Below are 17,927 nucleotides of genomic sequence, written 5' to 3'. Positions count from 1 at the left end.
TCATGAAGCATTTTATTTGGTGGCGCCAAACAAGGGCTTTGAATTGTTAGATAGCTGCTATGTGGACTGGCAGCCTACAAGAGACTGCATAAAAAACAGGTGTACTGCCAAATACAAACAAAACTAGCCTCTAAGCCATGAATTCAAAAATAAGCCCTGGGCCACTGGGAGCAACATACATGGGCTTAGTGGGCAACATTGTTCATGAGCAACTGGTTGGGGATCACTACTTTAGATGGTGCTTGAGTGCAATTTTTTCAGTATATTGGCTCCTCAAGGTCATTGCACTCTAGCACCATCTAGAGGCAGGATTTAGCACTACAAAATGACATGCAGAAAAAGTGTGAAATCCTGATGGCTTCATCTGTACCATTCAAGCAAATGACCTCATGATAAAACTAGCATTCTGGGACTGGCCACATTTCCACTAATGGGACATTTGTTTCTTAGTTGAAATGGACACACAAAACAGACTAGATTTGTGCCAGTGACTTTAGATGTTGGCCACTTCAGCCTCAGGGGTATATTTATCAAAGAGTGAAGTTAATAGTGAAGTTCCGCCACTAGAGTGAAATTCCGCCACTTTCCATTCATTTCTATGGGATTTTTAAAGGCGTATTTATCAAAGGGTGAACTTTTACCCATTGATAAATATGCCTTTCAAAATCCCATAGAAATGAATTGAGAGCTGCGGAATTTCACTCTAGTGGCGGAACTTCACTCTTTGATAAATTTACCCCTATGTGTTTTGCCCTGCACTGTGCGTAGGAAGAGAAATGGGGGTACATTTGAGAAACAGTCAGGATATAGAAAAAGTTACTTATTAGCTGTGACTTATCCACCATATGTGCCCCCTGTACATCGCCGATATACCTGATCCACACAGAAAACAAGACCGTTGGCTGTTACAATTAATTTTTATTAACAAAAAAGTGCAACAAAAAAATACAAATGAAAGTACAAAACAAACCTAAAATTATACATATAAAAATATGAACGAAGAAGAGACAGAGAAACAAAACAATGGATTTAAATATCTAACATTCAGATTGCTGTAGTAATTGTACCCAACAGAAATAATACAGTCAGCAGCTTTACGGCTAATAACAGCCAAGAAGGTGAGTTGGCAAGTTGAACACTTGGTGGTACTACACAGAAGAAGTCGTGATCCTTGCAGCTTTACAACTAGAACAAATGCCCCTCCAGTATCTATTGCGTTGCTCAACAACCCCCATCTGATACAACCAATGGCTTTGCATGGTGGTTTCCAGCAGAGCAGGTTAGTGCAAGTTTAAGGATTAAAACTACCAAAAGCTTTTCAATAAGTGTCTCTTTAAGTGTAGACGTTTATAGAAGCCATTCTGGCTGAAAAGCATTCGCCCATTGACATAAGGTAATACTTATCACATACAAGTAGTGATGGTTTACACATCAACTAGAGCAGAGTTATTTGTCTAACAGGCTGTGAGCGAGACACACACACAGCACACCCACTACACACAACACTAATACAGTCTCAGCTGATGATGCACCAGTAATAACTTAACAACTATTTAGTGGAAAAATTGTTCATTCTTTTTAGGAAAGCAAAAGCCGTTTACCTTGTAGTTCTGCTGTGGCGATGAGCCAAAATGAAACTGGTGATGCTCAAGAATGAACAGCCTGTGACAAGGCAGATTCTGGAATCCGACAGATTTACTAATATAAGATTAGCACCCACATCCCTTTAAATGACTGCATCCTACAGCATAAAGAATGGTCGTGGCTATGATGTGGCTTTCTTATGTGCTGGTGACAAATGTGAGTGATTTCTGGCAGGATAAGAGAAACTGTTCTCAGATCATCATCATCACCACCTGCCCCACAGGAACTATGAGAGGTGATTATTACAGTTCTACAGTGGAACACTAGGGCAGTGTTAGCAGACAATGCACAAATACAATGAAGCAAGTTTCCAAATAAATATATCCGGTTACACTAAAAAAAAAACCTGTCTGGCTGGGGAAATATCGAGACACTCAAGTCAATAAGATACTTAAAGGGGAACTGTCGCAAAAATTTAAGTTTAATATAAGCTTTAACAAATAATCAATTAAAAATTCTGCATCATCTCTGAAATAATCAAGTTTATCTTCACTATTCCTCTCTCAGCATCTGTTTCTTCTCATTCTGTCTTCATTCAGGAGTTGGGTGTCAGATAATCATTGACAGTTAGATCCAATATATCTTATAAAGGGGGCTCCTTTCCTTGCAGATGTATTAGAGCTCACTCAAATAACTGATTACAGTGCAAACAAAATAACTGTGTTTTGTACAAATTCTGCATGTAGAGAGACATGATGTCTGGTGATTTTAATAGAGTGAGCTCTAATACATCTTCTAGGCAAAAGGAGCCCCCCTTTAAGATATATTGGATCATTTATCTGAAACCCAACTCCTGAATGAAGAGAGAATGAAGAGAAACAGATGCTGAGAGAGGAATAGTGAAGATAAACTTGATTATTTCAGAAACAGTACAGAATTTTTAATTGATTGTATTTAAAAAGTTTCAGTATGATGAAGCTTAAATTAAATTTTCATTTTCACAATAGTTCCCCTTTAAGAAAAGCTGTAACAGTAACACTGAAGCTTTAAAAACAGACCTATAGTTGAACGTTGTGAATAATTATTGCTGCTAATTTCCCATCTAGCTGTGATATGTATGTTCCAAAGCCTTTTATATTAAGATCTATTATACATTTAGAATTCTTATTATTTTCAGTGTCATGTATTAAAGCCACAATAAGAAATAAAAAAAAAAAAAACAAATAAAAATGTTGTGTCCAACTGTTTGTTGCAGTCATGCACAGAATAAATACAGTGAATGTGCATCCAAAATGGAACGTTTTGCTAAGTAGTCTAGTGTTTAGCCTTCTAGTCTTCAGCATGAGCGAAGTAAAATGTTCATATTCTCCATGAAATTACCTAGGAAAGAAATAATACAAATTAGGGTGCAATGTGAGTTTTCTACAGCTGACCTCATAGCTGTGAAAAAGCACTTACGAGAGGCTGAAAAAGCATGACCATTTCCCAGCTCTGCACTCATTACCCAGTATTACGCCTGTCAGCTCAGATTTGCATCCATCCTGCTAACCTATACGCCGGAGCCAAGAAGTGCAGACAGCACCACCGAGCTCGCCAATGTTACTTTCCAGATTTCAGTCCCATTGTTTAAGCATGTTAATAGGTTTCTATGGAAACCTGGCCCTGTTTAAAGAGAAAGCTAATGGCTGCTGCGCGGTTTCCCAAGTCTGTATAGTTATAGAGCGCCTGGGATTGCAGCTTTAGCTCTTATAAAAGACCAAATAGTGAAAATACATTAAAGCAGATCTATTGACTGACTGATGCCAAACAGCCCTTTCAGTCACACTGATATCAGCAGTGTCTGCTATTTTAGAAGCACACTTTGCAAGGCTGGAATGGATAGAATCATTTAGTTACCTTCCTGTGTCCTCTCCTGCAGGAAAGTGAAGGTCTTCTGAGCTTATATTGTTGTCCTCATCGGGAAAAGAATGTCCTTGATCTATTTAAAAAAAATATATGTTTTTCATGAAAGCAGCAGGTGCAGTCAAGGTGCCACAATAGCTGTACTACACAATAATAAATGGCTTATTTGTATCTACACAATTAAGGTGGCCATCCACCAGTTATTTGGCGAGCTTACCGAACAAGAGGATCTTTCTCTAGACATGCCCACCAAAGGTAGGGAAATATCAGGCTAATCTGACTGTTCAGCCCTAGGGCCAATCGATCCGATTACAATGATGGAATGAGCGCAGGCCATTGGGCTTAGAGTGAAAACCAATTATGAGAACGTTTGAAGGCAGGTCGATGGTTAATCACTATCTTTGATATCCCAGGCCTACAGAAGACTAAAGTTGGCCATAGACGCACAGATAATATTGCACAAAACAAATTTTCGTACGATATTCGATGCATGTATGGTGGGAAAAGAGCCGACTGAAATCGGCAGAAGACTTGGATATTGGTCGGCTCATCGATCGGGCTGGATGGAAAATTTCGATCAGGTGCCTTTGAAAGAACCCAAACATCGGCCATTGTTAGTGCTGAATTGTCAAATACAGGTAGAATTCTATTGTTCCTTCCTGTAGATCTGACCATTCAGCTCTACACGTGTGTATTGAAACAAACAATCTTTCTTTGAAAGATCATTTCCAAGAAAGATTGTAATTGTAACGTCTATGGCCATCTTAAGGGGCAGATTTATGTGGTGTAAAAAAAATGGTGGCCATGTAAAAAAAAGCTCAAAAATGGTGTTATTTTATGTGCTTTATCTTTTGAGCAACTTCTGTTGGAACTCACTAACGAAGGTCAGAAGCAGTGTGAAATAACAGCAGCAAATCTGGCATTCGCGTGGTGTAAAATAAAACGCACCCTGATAAACTCACCATTTATATTAAACAATTTTCTGGGGTTTTTTCTTTTGCAAATTTTATTTTACAGAGCATGATAAATAGGCCCCTATCTGTCATGACCATGTTTTCAGTGCCAGACTGGGATGCCAGGGGCCCACCAGAAAACCTAGACCATAGGTCCATTCTCTGAACCAGGGCTAGAACTAGGGGGAGGCACTGGGCAGGTTTCTTTACATACAAGTACGGGATCCTTTATCCAGAAACTTGTTATTTAGAAAGCTCTGAATTATGCGAAGGCCATCTGCCATTATAATCAAATAGCTAAAATTTTAAACAGTTTTCTCTGCAATAAAGGGGTGGTTCACCTTTAAGGTAACTTTTAGTACGTTATAGAACGGACAATTGTAAGCAGCTTTTCAATTGACCTTTGTTATCTATTTTTTTATAGTTTTTGAATTATTTGCCTTTTTCTTTTGAATCTTTGCAGCTTTCAAATGGGCGCTGATCCCAGCTAAGATAGAATGAATCCTTTTTGGAAGCATATTGGGCTTATTTAATATTTGAATTATTTTTAAGTAGACTTAAGGTACATATGAATATCCAACACCAGGTTTTCTGGAGAAAAGACCTGTACTATAATGTATCCTTCCATCCATTTCTCCTTGGTTCCCATAGAGAAATGGGTGATAACCATGAAATAGGCCAAATGGTTAGGAACAGAAAGGCCCACTGACACCTGTGCCCGCCGGGAGTTTTCCTGGTATCCCGGAGGGCGAGTATCACACTGAATGTTTTCATACACTTAGACCTGATACACTTAGAACAGATCTGGAATATGGTGCAGTCTTTTAATTGGAATATAAACTTAAAGTACCAACGAGTGTTGTTCTAACCTGCGCCTTCATTTCTGAACATGCAACTAGGAAGACCTAAAATGTTGAAGTTTAGAATTCATTGCATTTGTGCATGAAATGTGCAAGGCTGTTCACACATCCCAGCAAGAAATATTACTGGCTGTTGCGTTTCTTCTGGTCTTGACCTGCGGATCTGGAGCGCACACACACCTGACCTGAACCTTTCTTCTGCTGAGCTTTACTTGCAGTTCGATTATATGTATTTTCTCTATATTCTCTATAGATCTAAAATGATTGTCAAATCACAATACGCAAACAATGAACTTTATAGTAGAGAAGAAGTGTATAACTTTGCAGTTGAACAAGTTGCATGGGCCAAAACAATAAATGTAATGCACAAAGCTCATTGATTTTCAGAAAGTTTATATGGAGTTCAGCTTTGAGTTGCCCTGTGGTTCACAAATCATTGAGATTAATGTTCAATAAAGCCATGAAATAAAATCAAAGACATTAGGAGATGAAAATCCACAATGGCAAGCAAAGCTGAATTGGACTACTGAACAGGTTACTAGTGTGATGAACAAATAGAAGCACATAGCTGTATATGACTGGGGAAACCCACGCAGGAAAGATGCAATGATAAGAGCACAGTTTCCTACCATCTCCTTGAGCCTGTGTCGTGAAGGAATCATTAAATCCACCACACGTAATGTTTTCCTCCTGTTCTTCATTTTCAGTGTCACATTCAATGTCGCTGTCACTGCTCATTCCTGGCAATATGTGCAGGACGAGTTTGGAGCACACAGCAGCTGCCAGAATACAAAACAGACGTTAGAGAGAGAAGAACAGTGTGCACACAGGGGTTAAACGCAGCAAACATTTGAGAAGAAATGGAGAAGAAATGGAAGTCTCTCGCATCTCTTTCATCTCTGAGCTAAGCACTATTATTAACAGCACTGAAAATGTTAATCTGCCGATGCTATAAGCAGCCTAAAAGCTACAGTCACGCATCAGACAGCAGTGACTAAGTGTGAAAATGTCTCTTACCATATTACTGAAAGGCCTTCTCTAAATGCCAACACCTACACACAATTTCACACTCCACATAGGGATAGATGCTGGCACCTTAATAGAAGTTCTGTGCTACACTCTATCACTGCAATTTAAACGAGTGCAGAGGCGGAAGAATGCAGCCATGTAGAAAAACAAAGGCACATTTTTATATGGAGAATCACTTAGGAAAACAAATAAAATCATGACTATATTTTTGCTTACACAGCAAGGAAACAATAGAAGAGTGCGGTATTTCTTTTAAAAAAGCTTAAACGTACAAGATTACTGAATAGATGGAGGCCACAAATGACTGTTTTTCAAGTGAATATTACTTTACTGTGGGATTTATGAGAGGTACTAAACAGAAATGGAACAAGTCTAACTTCTGATCTACTGAATGGTACAGGTATGGGATCAGTTGTACGGAATACCCGTTATCCAGAAAGCTCCAGAATGGCTCCCATAGACTCCATTTTATCACAATAATCCACATTTTAAAAAAGGATTTCCCTTTCACTGTAATAATAAAACAGTACCTTGTACTTGATCCAAACTAAGATATATGTAATCCTTATTGGAAGCAAAGCCTATTGAGTTTATTTAATGTTTTTCTAGTATTGCGGAAAGATCCGTTATCCAGAAGACTGCTGTCAAGCAGCAGAAAGGATGCCCGGGCACATTAAAAATTAAGCAGCAAATTAAGATGGCCGCATTAATCTTGACCCAGTAGAGATTATGTAGTCACTTTAATGGTGCAGCATTCACTGTGCCCCTAAAACCCTAGTATAATAGCTGTAGAAAAATGAAGAGATTCAAGGGGTCCTCCACAAAATATAAAAACAAAACATCATGAAAGAAAATATCAAATATCTAAGACATTTTTGAATACATTCCCTACAAACATGCAAAGGGTTTTAATGTTATTTTATAAATGCAATAATTGACAGTATTAGAGCGCCACTATCAGTGCAGTGCCAGGCTGGGTAGCGTCCTAAACAACCCAGCAGCCCCAAAACACAATCCCTGACCACTATTAAACGCAGCTTTGGTTTATCAGTTTCTCTTCTCTGGGTTTGACTCTTAAAGGAATTGTTCAGTGTAAAAATAAAAACTGGGTAAATAGACCCAAATATAGTTAGTTAGCCAAATATGCAATGTATAAAGGCTGGAGTGACTGGGTGTCTGATATAACAGCCAGAACACTACTTCCTGCTTTTCAGCTCTCTTGATTTCTAGTGACTGGTTACAGGCAGTAACCAATCAGTGACTTGAGGGGGGCACGTGGGTCATAACTGTTGCTTTTGAATCTGAGCTGAATGCTGAGGATAATTTGCAAAATCACTGAACAGAAATGTACCATGTGCCCCCCCCCCTTAAAGTCATAGAGTTATAGAGCTGAAAAGCAGGAAGTAGTGTTCTGGCTATTATATTAGACATCCAGTCACTCCAGCCTTTATACATTACATTTTTGGCTAACTAACTATATTAGAAACATTTTTTATTTTGCACAGCCTATTTACAGTTTAAATTTTTACACTGAATTGTTCCTTTAACACAATGTAACAGGAGTCAGTTCTGTGAAAATGTAATATAAGCTTCAGTCAATTGCATTGTTTCTGCAATAATCAAGTTTATCTTTACTATTCCTCTCTCACCATTGGTTTCTCTTCATTCTTTCTTCATGCCGGAGCTGGATGTCAGAATGCCAGTCATTGACAGTTAGATCAAACATAAATTATGGGGGGGGGGCATATTTCCTTGCAGATGTATTAGAGCTCACTCAAATAACTGATTCAAGTACAAACAAAATCTAACAAAATAACTGCCTTTTGCACAAATTCTGCATGTAGAGAAACAGAATTTCTGGTCATTTTAATAGAGTGAGGTCTTATACATCTTTTAAGGAGCCCCCCAAAAACATATTGGATCATTCATCAGACACCCATCGCCTGAATAAAGAGAGTATGAGGAGAAACAGATGCTGAGAGAGGAATTGTGAAGATAAACTTTATTTCAGAAACGGTACAGAACTTTTAATTGGATATATTTAGAAAGTTTCTTACTTCAGTATGCTGAAGCTAACAGTAAATTTTCATTTTTGCGATAGATCCCCTTTAAGAGAAATGTAGCAATTGTTCTTAACAGCTATCCAGGTCACCAGAACTTCCAAACAGTTCCTAGTACTTCACTAAGGAGAGTGCATAATATTGGAGCAATCGAACAAGAAGAGAAGGGCAAGCTTGACTCATGTTTAAACTGGGAAACTTGCACTGATTGAAGGACTAATTTGAAAAGTGTTATCAACTAATATGTATTATAGTAGTATACAGTTATTGGTAAAAAGAAAATCCCCTTATATGGCTACCCCTTTCTCTATATATTGGAATGAGCTAACAGACTGTACTACACGCTTCTGTTTAAAATAATAATAATAATGATAGAAAAGCAATAATGCATCCAGCAAAACTAAATAGGATGAGAGAAATTTGCAGAGAAACAAATATTGTACTAACAATTGTCTGTAAAAATTCTCCCATGTGCCATTACCATTAGCCGTGTCAGTAGGGGAAATAAGTGATAGTTAAAGGCAGGGCAAACCAAACCAATGGACTCTGGTATGGCAATTACTTTTGTAGTAGTAACTACCACTGATTCCGATTCATCCTTGACCATTGAACCATTGCTAACAATGCCTTTCTGTGTGTGGACAGGAAGTCAATAAAGTCGTCTGTTACCTTCTTCAGGATAGCTTACTGAAGCGATTTCAGATAACATGGAGGCTATTTCTCCTGCTTCAGCGTCACTGTCCAGGCTGCCCATTTGTGCAATATCTTTTCCACTCCAAGCTTTTGAACTGGGCCTTTAAAGACAAATAACATACACAACTATTACATTTCTGTTAAGCCAGGCACAGTTTTCTACATACAGGAGCTTATTTATAATAGACTGTAGTGGTTATACCAGAAAGATTCTGAGCAGTTCACCCTATTTTATCATTTAACTGCACTTTTATCAAAGCAGACAGATTTGAACAATATTATATACACATCAAATTCCAGTGGGTATGGTACACCAGATTACTAAAACCGATCTAGGTTGTAATTGGTTTGGATTATTTTTCACATTATAACATTTCATTGAAGCACAAAATATATATTTTTAGATCTTAAGCTATGGGTTTTGCATTGGTCTAATTGTAAAGATCAGCCCCACAGAATCAGATGGTCTTGATTTGTAAAAGGAAAGCATTTGGCAGTTGTTTCAAATTCAGAAAGAGTTAAAAATGTTTGTGATTTGGCTTCTACCTGTAACACCTATTAACGGATATTGGCAAAATGGTTGCATGGCAACAAATACAATGTGAAAATTGAAAGCCTAAAGACAACCGACAGAAAAAAAAAACCCTGTTAGAGACTGCTATGTTAGCAGTTAGTATTAGTAGGTTTTATCAGAAACATTTTTTATGTGCACGTACCCCAAACTGACGACTTTCCTGCTCTTGTCCATGCACATTGCTTGTATTTCCGAGCTAAGCAGCTCAGACTGCCGGTCGTCTGTTTTAGAGCTGGAAGGGATTTCTGGGCTGCTGTTTGTCAGAGATCTGGGTGATCCATGCCTGCTGCCACTCTTTGTACCAGTAACGCAACCTTAAAATATACACAGCTTTCATGTTAGGAATGCAGAAATCCCAGAATTTCTAGGGTGCTTGGGTTTTTATAATCTCCAGATGTGGTAAAATACAGGTGAAGCAGTTTTTAAAAACTTAAAGGAACAGTAATACCAAAAAATGAAAGTGGTAGTATGGGACCTGTTATCCAGAATGCTCAGAACATGAGGTTTACCAGATAAGGGATCTTTATGTTAATTTGGAATACCATACTGTTATTCTTAACTAAAAATTATTTATATTTATATATTAAATAAAACCAGGATTTAAAGGAAAACTATACTCTAAAATGAATACATGAGCAACAGATAATTTGATATAAAGGAAGTGGCATATTAAAGAATCTTACCAAACCGCAATATATATTTAAGTAAATATTGCCCTTTTTCATCTCTTGCCTTGAACCCCCATTTCATGATGGTCTCTGTGCTGCCTCAGAGATCACCTGACCAGAAATACTGCAGCTCTAACTGTAACAGGAAGAAGTGTGGAAGCAAAAGACACAACTCTGTTTATTGGCTCATTTGACCTTTGTTTGTGTGCAACGTTAATCCTATGATCCATGGGGGCAGCCCTTATTTTTTAAAATGGCAATTTTCTATTTAGTATTACCCAATGGCACATACTACTAGAAAATGTATATTATGAAAATGGTTTATTTACCTGAAGCAGAGTTTTACTTATGAGCTGTTTTATGCAATATCTTTTATAGAGACCTATATTGTTTGAGGGGCATAGTTTTCCTTTAATAAACCCTAAGATTGCTTTGCCAACAATATGGACTCATACAGCTTAGTTACCATCAAGTACAAAGTACTATTTTATCCTTAGAGAAAAAGGAACATTTTTTTTATTACTCCATTAAAATGGGGTCTAAGAGAGATGACCTTCCCATAATTTTGAGCTTTCTGGATAATGGGTCTGCAGACAAGGGATCCCATACCTGTAGTATATAAATCTCTGTAGCTGTGGGGCAGTCATTCAAAGGGGAAAAAGCTCAGGTAACATTGCAGATATGCTGTGTAGAATATAATAGTTTTCTAGAGAGCTTATTCGTTATTAGCTACTTAAAGGGGTGGTTCACCTTTAAGGTAACTTTTGTTATGTTATGTAAGCAACTTTTCAATTCGTTTTTATTATTTTTTTTTTATAGTCTTATTATTATTTGCTGTTTTCTTCTGACTCTTTGCAGCTTTCAAATGGGCGTCACTGACTCCCTTCTAAAAAAACAAATGCTCTGTAAGGCTACAGATGTATTTTTATTGTTACTTTTTATTATTGATCCTTCTATTCAGGCCTCTCCAATGCATGGTTGCTAAGGTAATTTGGACCCTAGTTACCAGATTGCTTAAGATTCAAATTGAAGAGCTGCTGAATAAAAAGCTAAATAACTCAAAAAACACAAGTAATAAAAAATGAAAACAAATTGCAAATTGTCTCAGAATATCAAAGGTGAGCAACCCCTTTAACCTGTGTCATTTAGTCCTAATTCATTTGCCTGCATTGCTACACAGCAGCTTGTTTCTTTACACAGTATGAGTGCTTCTGAAGCAAACAGATCGGTTTTACCAATGCAGAGCAACTGTGTATTATATTTTAATTAAGTTAAAACAAATGCATTTTTTGGGTTACTGTTCCTTTAAACCAAATGCTTCTTTATTTGTCTGTTAATTGCCTTTGAATTCTGTGTATGTAGTATGCTGGCCAGGCACTTTTTATGAGAATGAATTATAAAATTATAGTATGTTTAGTAGTTGATACAATGCAACTACAACATTAGAAATATAAAATTAACAGTAGATAAATCATTAACCACTTGCTAGGTTTTTGCTGCCTTTTGGCAAGCTAATTTGTATGCTCTATTTACTTTTGTTAAACTGGGGTTAGATTCCATTCAAGCATTCCTAACAGCAATTGCATGGGTGTTCTAGGAAATTACCTATTTAGTGCCATAACCTTAAGTTATCAGGCACTAAAGCATTATTATTATTATTAAAAGCCCCTCAACATCTCCTAATAGATACATTTTTATATGGATATATTTAAATGGCAAAGTCAGAGCCTGCTATTCTCAGTACATAAATAAATGTAAAGATATAAGTAGACACCCTAGATTTATATGACCTACAAAAACCACTCACTTTTTATTATCTTTTACAGTTATGGAATTCATTGGTGTCTTCTAATATGCTTAAAACTAGCAAGTGGTATGTAAGTACTTTGAGTTCCAGAGTCCAGTGTGTTATAGTGAGTCTGTTTAGGCTCTGTGTACTGCGAGTGCCAAATTTAAATCTCAGTCCAATAAGGGCAAGTCGTAAAAAAAAAAAAAGAATAAAAAAAAAAAGAAATCTCAGTGGCAAAAAAGGCCACCAATTATACATAGACTGAAAAGGAGCATAAAATGTACCTTCTGATGCTGCCTGACTTTCTGCCTTGACACGATGGCTGCCCTCCCCACATTCCATTGCTCTCCGCAAAGATAGGGCACCTGCTTTCTCCCCTGACCGGGAGTGCTTGGGGGAATTGCTTTTCTTACTGCTTGCTGCAAAACAGTAAACAGAGTTGCCTTTTAATTATAATTCAACAGTAACATCCAGGGTGGCAAAAGAAAGAATGCTCAACTACAGATTTAGTATTAGGGGAAAACTAAAAGCAGTAAATATATACTGGACAAAGAGGCTATGAAGGAATTTACAAACAGGAAGGGTTAATCACAGTGAAAATGTTGTAAACCTAAGTTAAGGACATTCTTCCCCTTTCTCCTTTTAGACTCCACACTATTGTGTAGGAATACTGGGGTCCTGCGTTTGATTCCAACTTTGGCAGTGTGTTTGTGCATGTTCCTCCAAAACGTAACATACAAGCAGGCACTTAACCTATCGTTAGAAAGAGATTCTGACACAGCATACTGCTCATTTTTACAGATGCAGAAATACTGTCCCCAATACCAAACAGTCTTAGTTTAGTATCACTTTAATAAGCCCTAATATATCCATATATAATAAATGGAGACAGACTCTGGTAACATAGGATACTAGAATCATCAGTTCTGTGCAAGGTGGACCAGAAAAAAAAGTTGAAATTGTATTTAACTTTTAGAATGTTATAGAATAGTCAGTTCTATATCAACTTTTAAATTGGTTCTCATTATATCATTTTTATAGTTTTTAAATCATGTGCCTTCTACTTCTGACTCTTTCCAGCTTTCAAATAAGGGTCACTGACCCCATCTAAAAAAAAAACAAAAACAAATGCTCTGTAAGGCTACAAACGTCTTATTATTGATAGTGTTTATTGCTCATCTTTCTATACAGGCCTCTCCTGTTCATATTTGAGTCTCTTATTAAAATCAAATCATGGTTGCTAGGGTAATTTTGGATCCAAGCAACAATCTTAATTGCAAACTGGAGAGTGGCTGAATAATAAAGCTAAACAACTAAAAAACAACAAATAATAAAAAATTAAAACCACTTGCAAGTTATTTTAGAATATCCTTAGATTACAGGCAATGTTTAATAGCTCCATAGGTATAGGTACCTGGCCAACCTCAAGCCTGACTTCACTGCTGCAGGAGCTCCAGGACAGGAGGTGCTGCTAGACCACAAATAAGTTAACAAGTGGAGGAAGCAAAATGTTTATTTTAGCAAAATCCATCTAAATCCTTAAATCTTATTCCAGGGTTAAAGGGGTTACTTGAAACCAGACATGGCTTCAAAATTAACACTATTATTCACTGAATAAGTAGCCTGAAACACAAAGTCTAAAAACTAGATTTCTGACCTTAATTCCAGCAGTGCTAAGCAAACATGTAGCTATAAAAATGTCTGGCCTGAAAATAAAAGTGGATGTCATATTTTTTTTAAATATACACATTTGTTCTTCTCAAACACTTACCGCTTCTCACATAACAGCTTGCAAGAGAAGACTTTCTAAGAAGCTCCATACCCAACTCTTGTAACTTGGTGCATCCCTCTGCACTGTTACTTGTTAGTGAGTCCAGGTCCGCCGAACACCCAGAGTGGTTCTCAGAGACTGCAGTATTGTTGTTTCTTACTTCACACAACTGGCTCTTAACAGCGGACAGCTTGCTACGTACTTCCAGCACCTGAGACTTGTACCGCTTTAGCATTTTCAGATCTGGGGAAACACGCCAGGACGTCTGTTGTCGTCTTTGGTCCCTATCTTTACGAGAACATGAAGCTTAGAAGAAAAAAAACAAAAACAATGATATTGTATAATTCAAAGTTAAAACGGTTTGTTTCAGCTTCTATTGCTATACATCGATATAACCAAATTAGGGAAAAAAGGTATCAATGGAAGAGAAATATCTCCTGATGAATATAATTAAAGACAACAAAACAGGGGAATGACTGTTCTCCAAAAACATTGAAATGGCAAAGGAAGAGTTAAGAAAAATTTCTACATGAAACCCCAGTCCCTGGTAAGAGAAACCACAAGATATTTTAAAAGTTAATCTACCTGGAGTTATTGAAGTTTTACACACCACTAGTAATCACAGCCATATATACTTATTTTAAAAAAGAAAGAAAGAAAAGAACCTTGTTTGAGACTGTATAAAATTCACCAAACCTCATATTTAATACAAATAAGTTTCTTACAATTATAATTGCTACTCAGTTTATATATTGCCATATATACTTAAACATTCCAGTCAAGCAATATAATAGCATGCAAATAGGATGGAAGCTTTGCTTGATCAGTAAAGCAAAAAAAAAAAACAAATTCAACTGATTGCAAACATGGCAGACACCAATTTTGTTTTGGTTTTATGGCAAAATAACAATAAACAGCCGCAGGCAGATCCACACATCTGGCAAACTTGACTTTACATCACTAGATCAGTTGGCCACATTGGTAATCAAATAGTCCAGGCATGAAACAGTAAAAACAAAGGAATCTCTTTAAATACTTTTCATAACTCACGATCCCTTTGGAGTGAATTAGATCAGGTCAAAGAATTCAGAATGGTAGAACTGCTTAAGAGAACAAGAAAGAATAATAAACATAAAACACAGAGAATTCCTTTTGTAACAACTTATGGTAACTTAACACCTACTGTGAAACGTGTAATATTAAAACATTGGAAAGTGCTCCAAAGGGTTTGTGAGTTAAGAAAAGTATTTAAAGGGATTCCTTTGTTTTCCTACTGACGGGGGAAATCAATAGGACAAATGACATCCAAAAAGTTGTTGCAAAAGGAAAAGAAAACTGGTTTAATGGCATCATTGAAATTGGGTACTTTTGGCTGTGGTGATGGCTCTCAATACAATGGCATCATTCGTGGGGACACTATAGCACACCCAACCAAGGGCACTCCAATGAAAATCAATGGACATTTTACATGCAATAGCTCAGCGGTTGTTTACTTCATAAAATGCCCATGTGGATGTGTATGTGGGACCAAAATCTAGAGCAGTATGGGTACATCTAAATGAACATAAAAGTAATATACACAAGATATACACCAGAAGTGGAAGAAAAAAGTAAAAAAAAAAAAAAAAAAAAAAAAAAAAAGGAGATTTTGTGTACTCACCGTTAAATCTTTTTCTCTTGGTCACTTGGGGGACACAGGGACAGTGGGTATAGCTGGTACCTCCAGGAGGGCAGGACACAACAATAGGAAAAACTTAGCCCCTCCTCTACTGGCTATACCCCCAGCAGGCGGAGCTTAGATCAGTTTGTTCCAAAGTCAACAGGAAAAATTTTTATTAACCGTACAATTTAGAATTAACATAACATGTCTGACGGAAAAAATGAGGGCCTCAGTCTAGGGAGGGAAGCCCTGTGTCCCCCAAGTGACCAAGAGAAAAAGATTTAACGGTGAGTACACAAAATCTCCTTTTCTCTAAGTCATCTTGGGGGATACAGGGACAGTGGGGACGTACCAAAGCTGTCCCCTTAAAAAACTCCGGGAGGGAGAGTGAGGCCTAGGTGGAAGTAACCACAGCGGCTTGAAGTACTCTTTTGCCAAAGCGAGTGTCAGGAGCCGCAAAGGTATCGAAATGGTAAAACTTTGAAAAAGAGTGGACAGATGTCCACGTAGCTGCCTTGCACAGCTGCTCTGCTGATGCTTGGTTCCTGAATGCCCAGGACGTACTCATTCCCCTAGTAGAATGGGCTGTGAGTCTGGGCGGTGGCGTCCTTCCACGTGCCACGTAGGCTCGATGAATCGTCTGCTTGATCCAGCGTGAAATGGATGATTTTGTGGCCGCACCTCCCTGGTGGGAGCCTGAAGGAATGACCAGTAAGGAATCCACCTTGCGAAAGTCTCGGACTCTGTGTAGGTAAAACTTTAGAGCTCGAACAGGATCCAGTGTATGTAGAGCCTTCTCCTTAGGATTAGAAGGTGAAGGGCAGAAGGTTGGAATTGTAATCTCCTGGTTTAGGTGAAAATCAGATACCACCTTAGGCAAAAAGGATGGAATGGTGCGTAGGACTGCTCTATCGTGGTGAAAAACGAGGAAAGGTGGTTTGCATGACAGTGCACTGAGCTCTGAAACACGTCTCGCAGAGGCAATGGCGAGGAGGAAGACAGTTTTCCAGGTAAGCCAGAGAAGCGGTACAGATCCTAATGGCTCGAAAGGAGGGTCTTGGAGGGCTCGTAGGACTAGGGTGAGATCCCATAGAGGAGCTGGTGGACGAACTGGAGGAGCCAAATGTGATACTCCCTGCATAAAGGTCTTGACATCAGGCAAAAGAGCAATCCATTCTTGAAAAAGGACAGATAAAGCGGAGACTTGTGACTTAAGCGAGCCAAGGGAAAGACCCATTGAGAGACCCTCTTGCAGGAACTCTAGTATGTTTGGAATAGAGAACCTTTTGAATTGCAACTTTTGACGTACACACCATTGGTGATAGGTAGACCAGACTCTATGGTAAGTCCTTGCCGAGACAGGCTTTCTGGCTGCGCACATGGTGTTAGCTACTGCCTTGGAAAAACCCTTCTGGGTTAGAATCTTGGTTTCAAGAGCCACGCCGTCAAATTTAGATTTGTTGGGTTTGGATGGTGGATCGGACCTTGCATTAGAAGATCTGGGACTTGAGGTAGGGTCCAAGGCTCTGCCACAGACATGTTGAGAAGGTCTGTGTACCAGGAGCGTCTCGGCCACCTTGGTGCTATGAGGATAAGAGTGGTCTGCTCTCGCTGAAGTTTCCTGAGAGTCCTGGGTACGAGAGGTAGGGGAGGAAATGCATAGGCCAGGTGGAACTGCCACTTGGCAGTCAGAGCGTCTGCTGTTATGGCTAGTGGATCTCTGTATCGAGCTATGAACGCTGGGACCTTTCGGTTGTGCCTGGTCGCCATTAAGTCCACCTCTGGGATGCCCCACCTCTGTATTATCTCTTGGAAGATCTCCTCCTTCAATGACCACTCCCCTGGGTCTAGGGATTGTCTGCTTAGATAATCTGCTTCCCAGTTTAGCAGTCCTGGGATGTAAATGGCTGACAGATGGGTCTGATGAGACTCGGCCCACTTGAAGATGAGATTGACTTCGTCTAGAGCTCCTCTGCTTCTTGTGCCCCCCTGGTGGTTGATATAGGCCACCGCTGTGGCGTTGTCAGACTGTATCTTTACGGCTTGACCTTGTAGAATCTGTTGCCAATGGATTAGGGCAAGGCGGATTGCACGAATCTCGAGCAGGTTGATTTGTAATCTCACTTCCCGGGAGTTCCACTGACCCTGAGCAGAGTGGCCCTCGAAAACTGCTCCCCAACCGAAAAGACTCGCGTCCGTCGTGAGTATGCGCCATGTCGGTTCTCCCATAGGTCTGCCCCGGGACAGATGGGTGTGGTCCAACCACCAGAGGAGAGACGCCCTCGTCTTGCTGGAAAGTCGAATCTCTTGAAAAAGTGATTTCCTCTTCCAAAACCTCAGAATATTCCACTGGAGCTCCCGTAGATGGAATTGGGCGAAAGGTA

At 38.7% G+C, this 17,927-nt stretch overlaps 1 protein-coding gene across 3 annotated transcripts in view; it reads right to left on the bottom strand.

The window, feature by feature from the left end:
- Positions 1-2,562: 2,562 nt before the first annotated feature.
- The window catches only part of trim37.S (tripartite motif containing 37 S homeolog), a 45,911-nt gene continuing 30,546 nt past the window's right edge, over positions 2,563-17,927 (bottom strand). For all 3 annotated transcript variants that reach the window (XM_018249655.2, XM_018249656.2, XM_041584107.1), the window contains 7 exons: positions 13,884-14,189; positions 12,397-12,531; positions 9,798-9,969; positions 9,058-9,182; positions 5,929-6,078; positions 3,481-3,562; positions 2,563-2,964 (listed from right to left, as the gene is read on the bottom strand). In XM_018249655.2, the coding sequence (XP_018105144.1) occupies positions 2,961-2,964; positions 3,481-3,562; positions 5,929-6,078; positions 9,058-9,182; positions 9,798-9,969; positions 12,397-12,531; positions 13,884-14,189 (974 nt within the window). In that variant the 3' untranslated portion in view covers positions 2,563-2,960. The remainder of the gene's footprint in view (positions 2,965-3,480; positions 3,563-5,928; positions 6,079-9,057; positions 9,183-9,797; positions 9,970-12,396; positions 12,532-13,883; positions 14,190-17,927) is intronic.

This window comes from Xenopus laevis, chromosome 2S (genome assembly GCF_017654675.1).
Source record: "Xenopus laevis strain J_2021 chromosome 2S, Xenopus_laevis_v10.1, whole genome shotgun sequence".
Taxonomy (NCBI): domain Eukaryota; kingdom Metazoa; phylum Chordata; class Amphibia; order Anura; family Pipidae; genus Xenopus; species Xenopus laevis.
The sequence above is the reverse complement of the archived record's forward strand: the minus strand, read 5'-3'. Positions and strand labels throughout refer to the sequence as shown.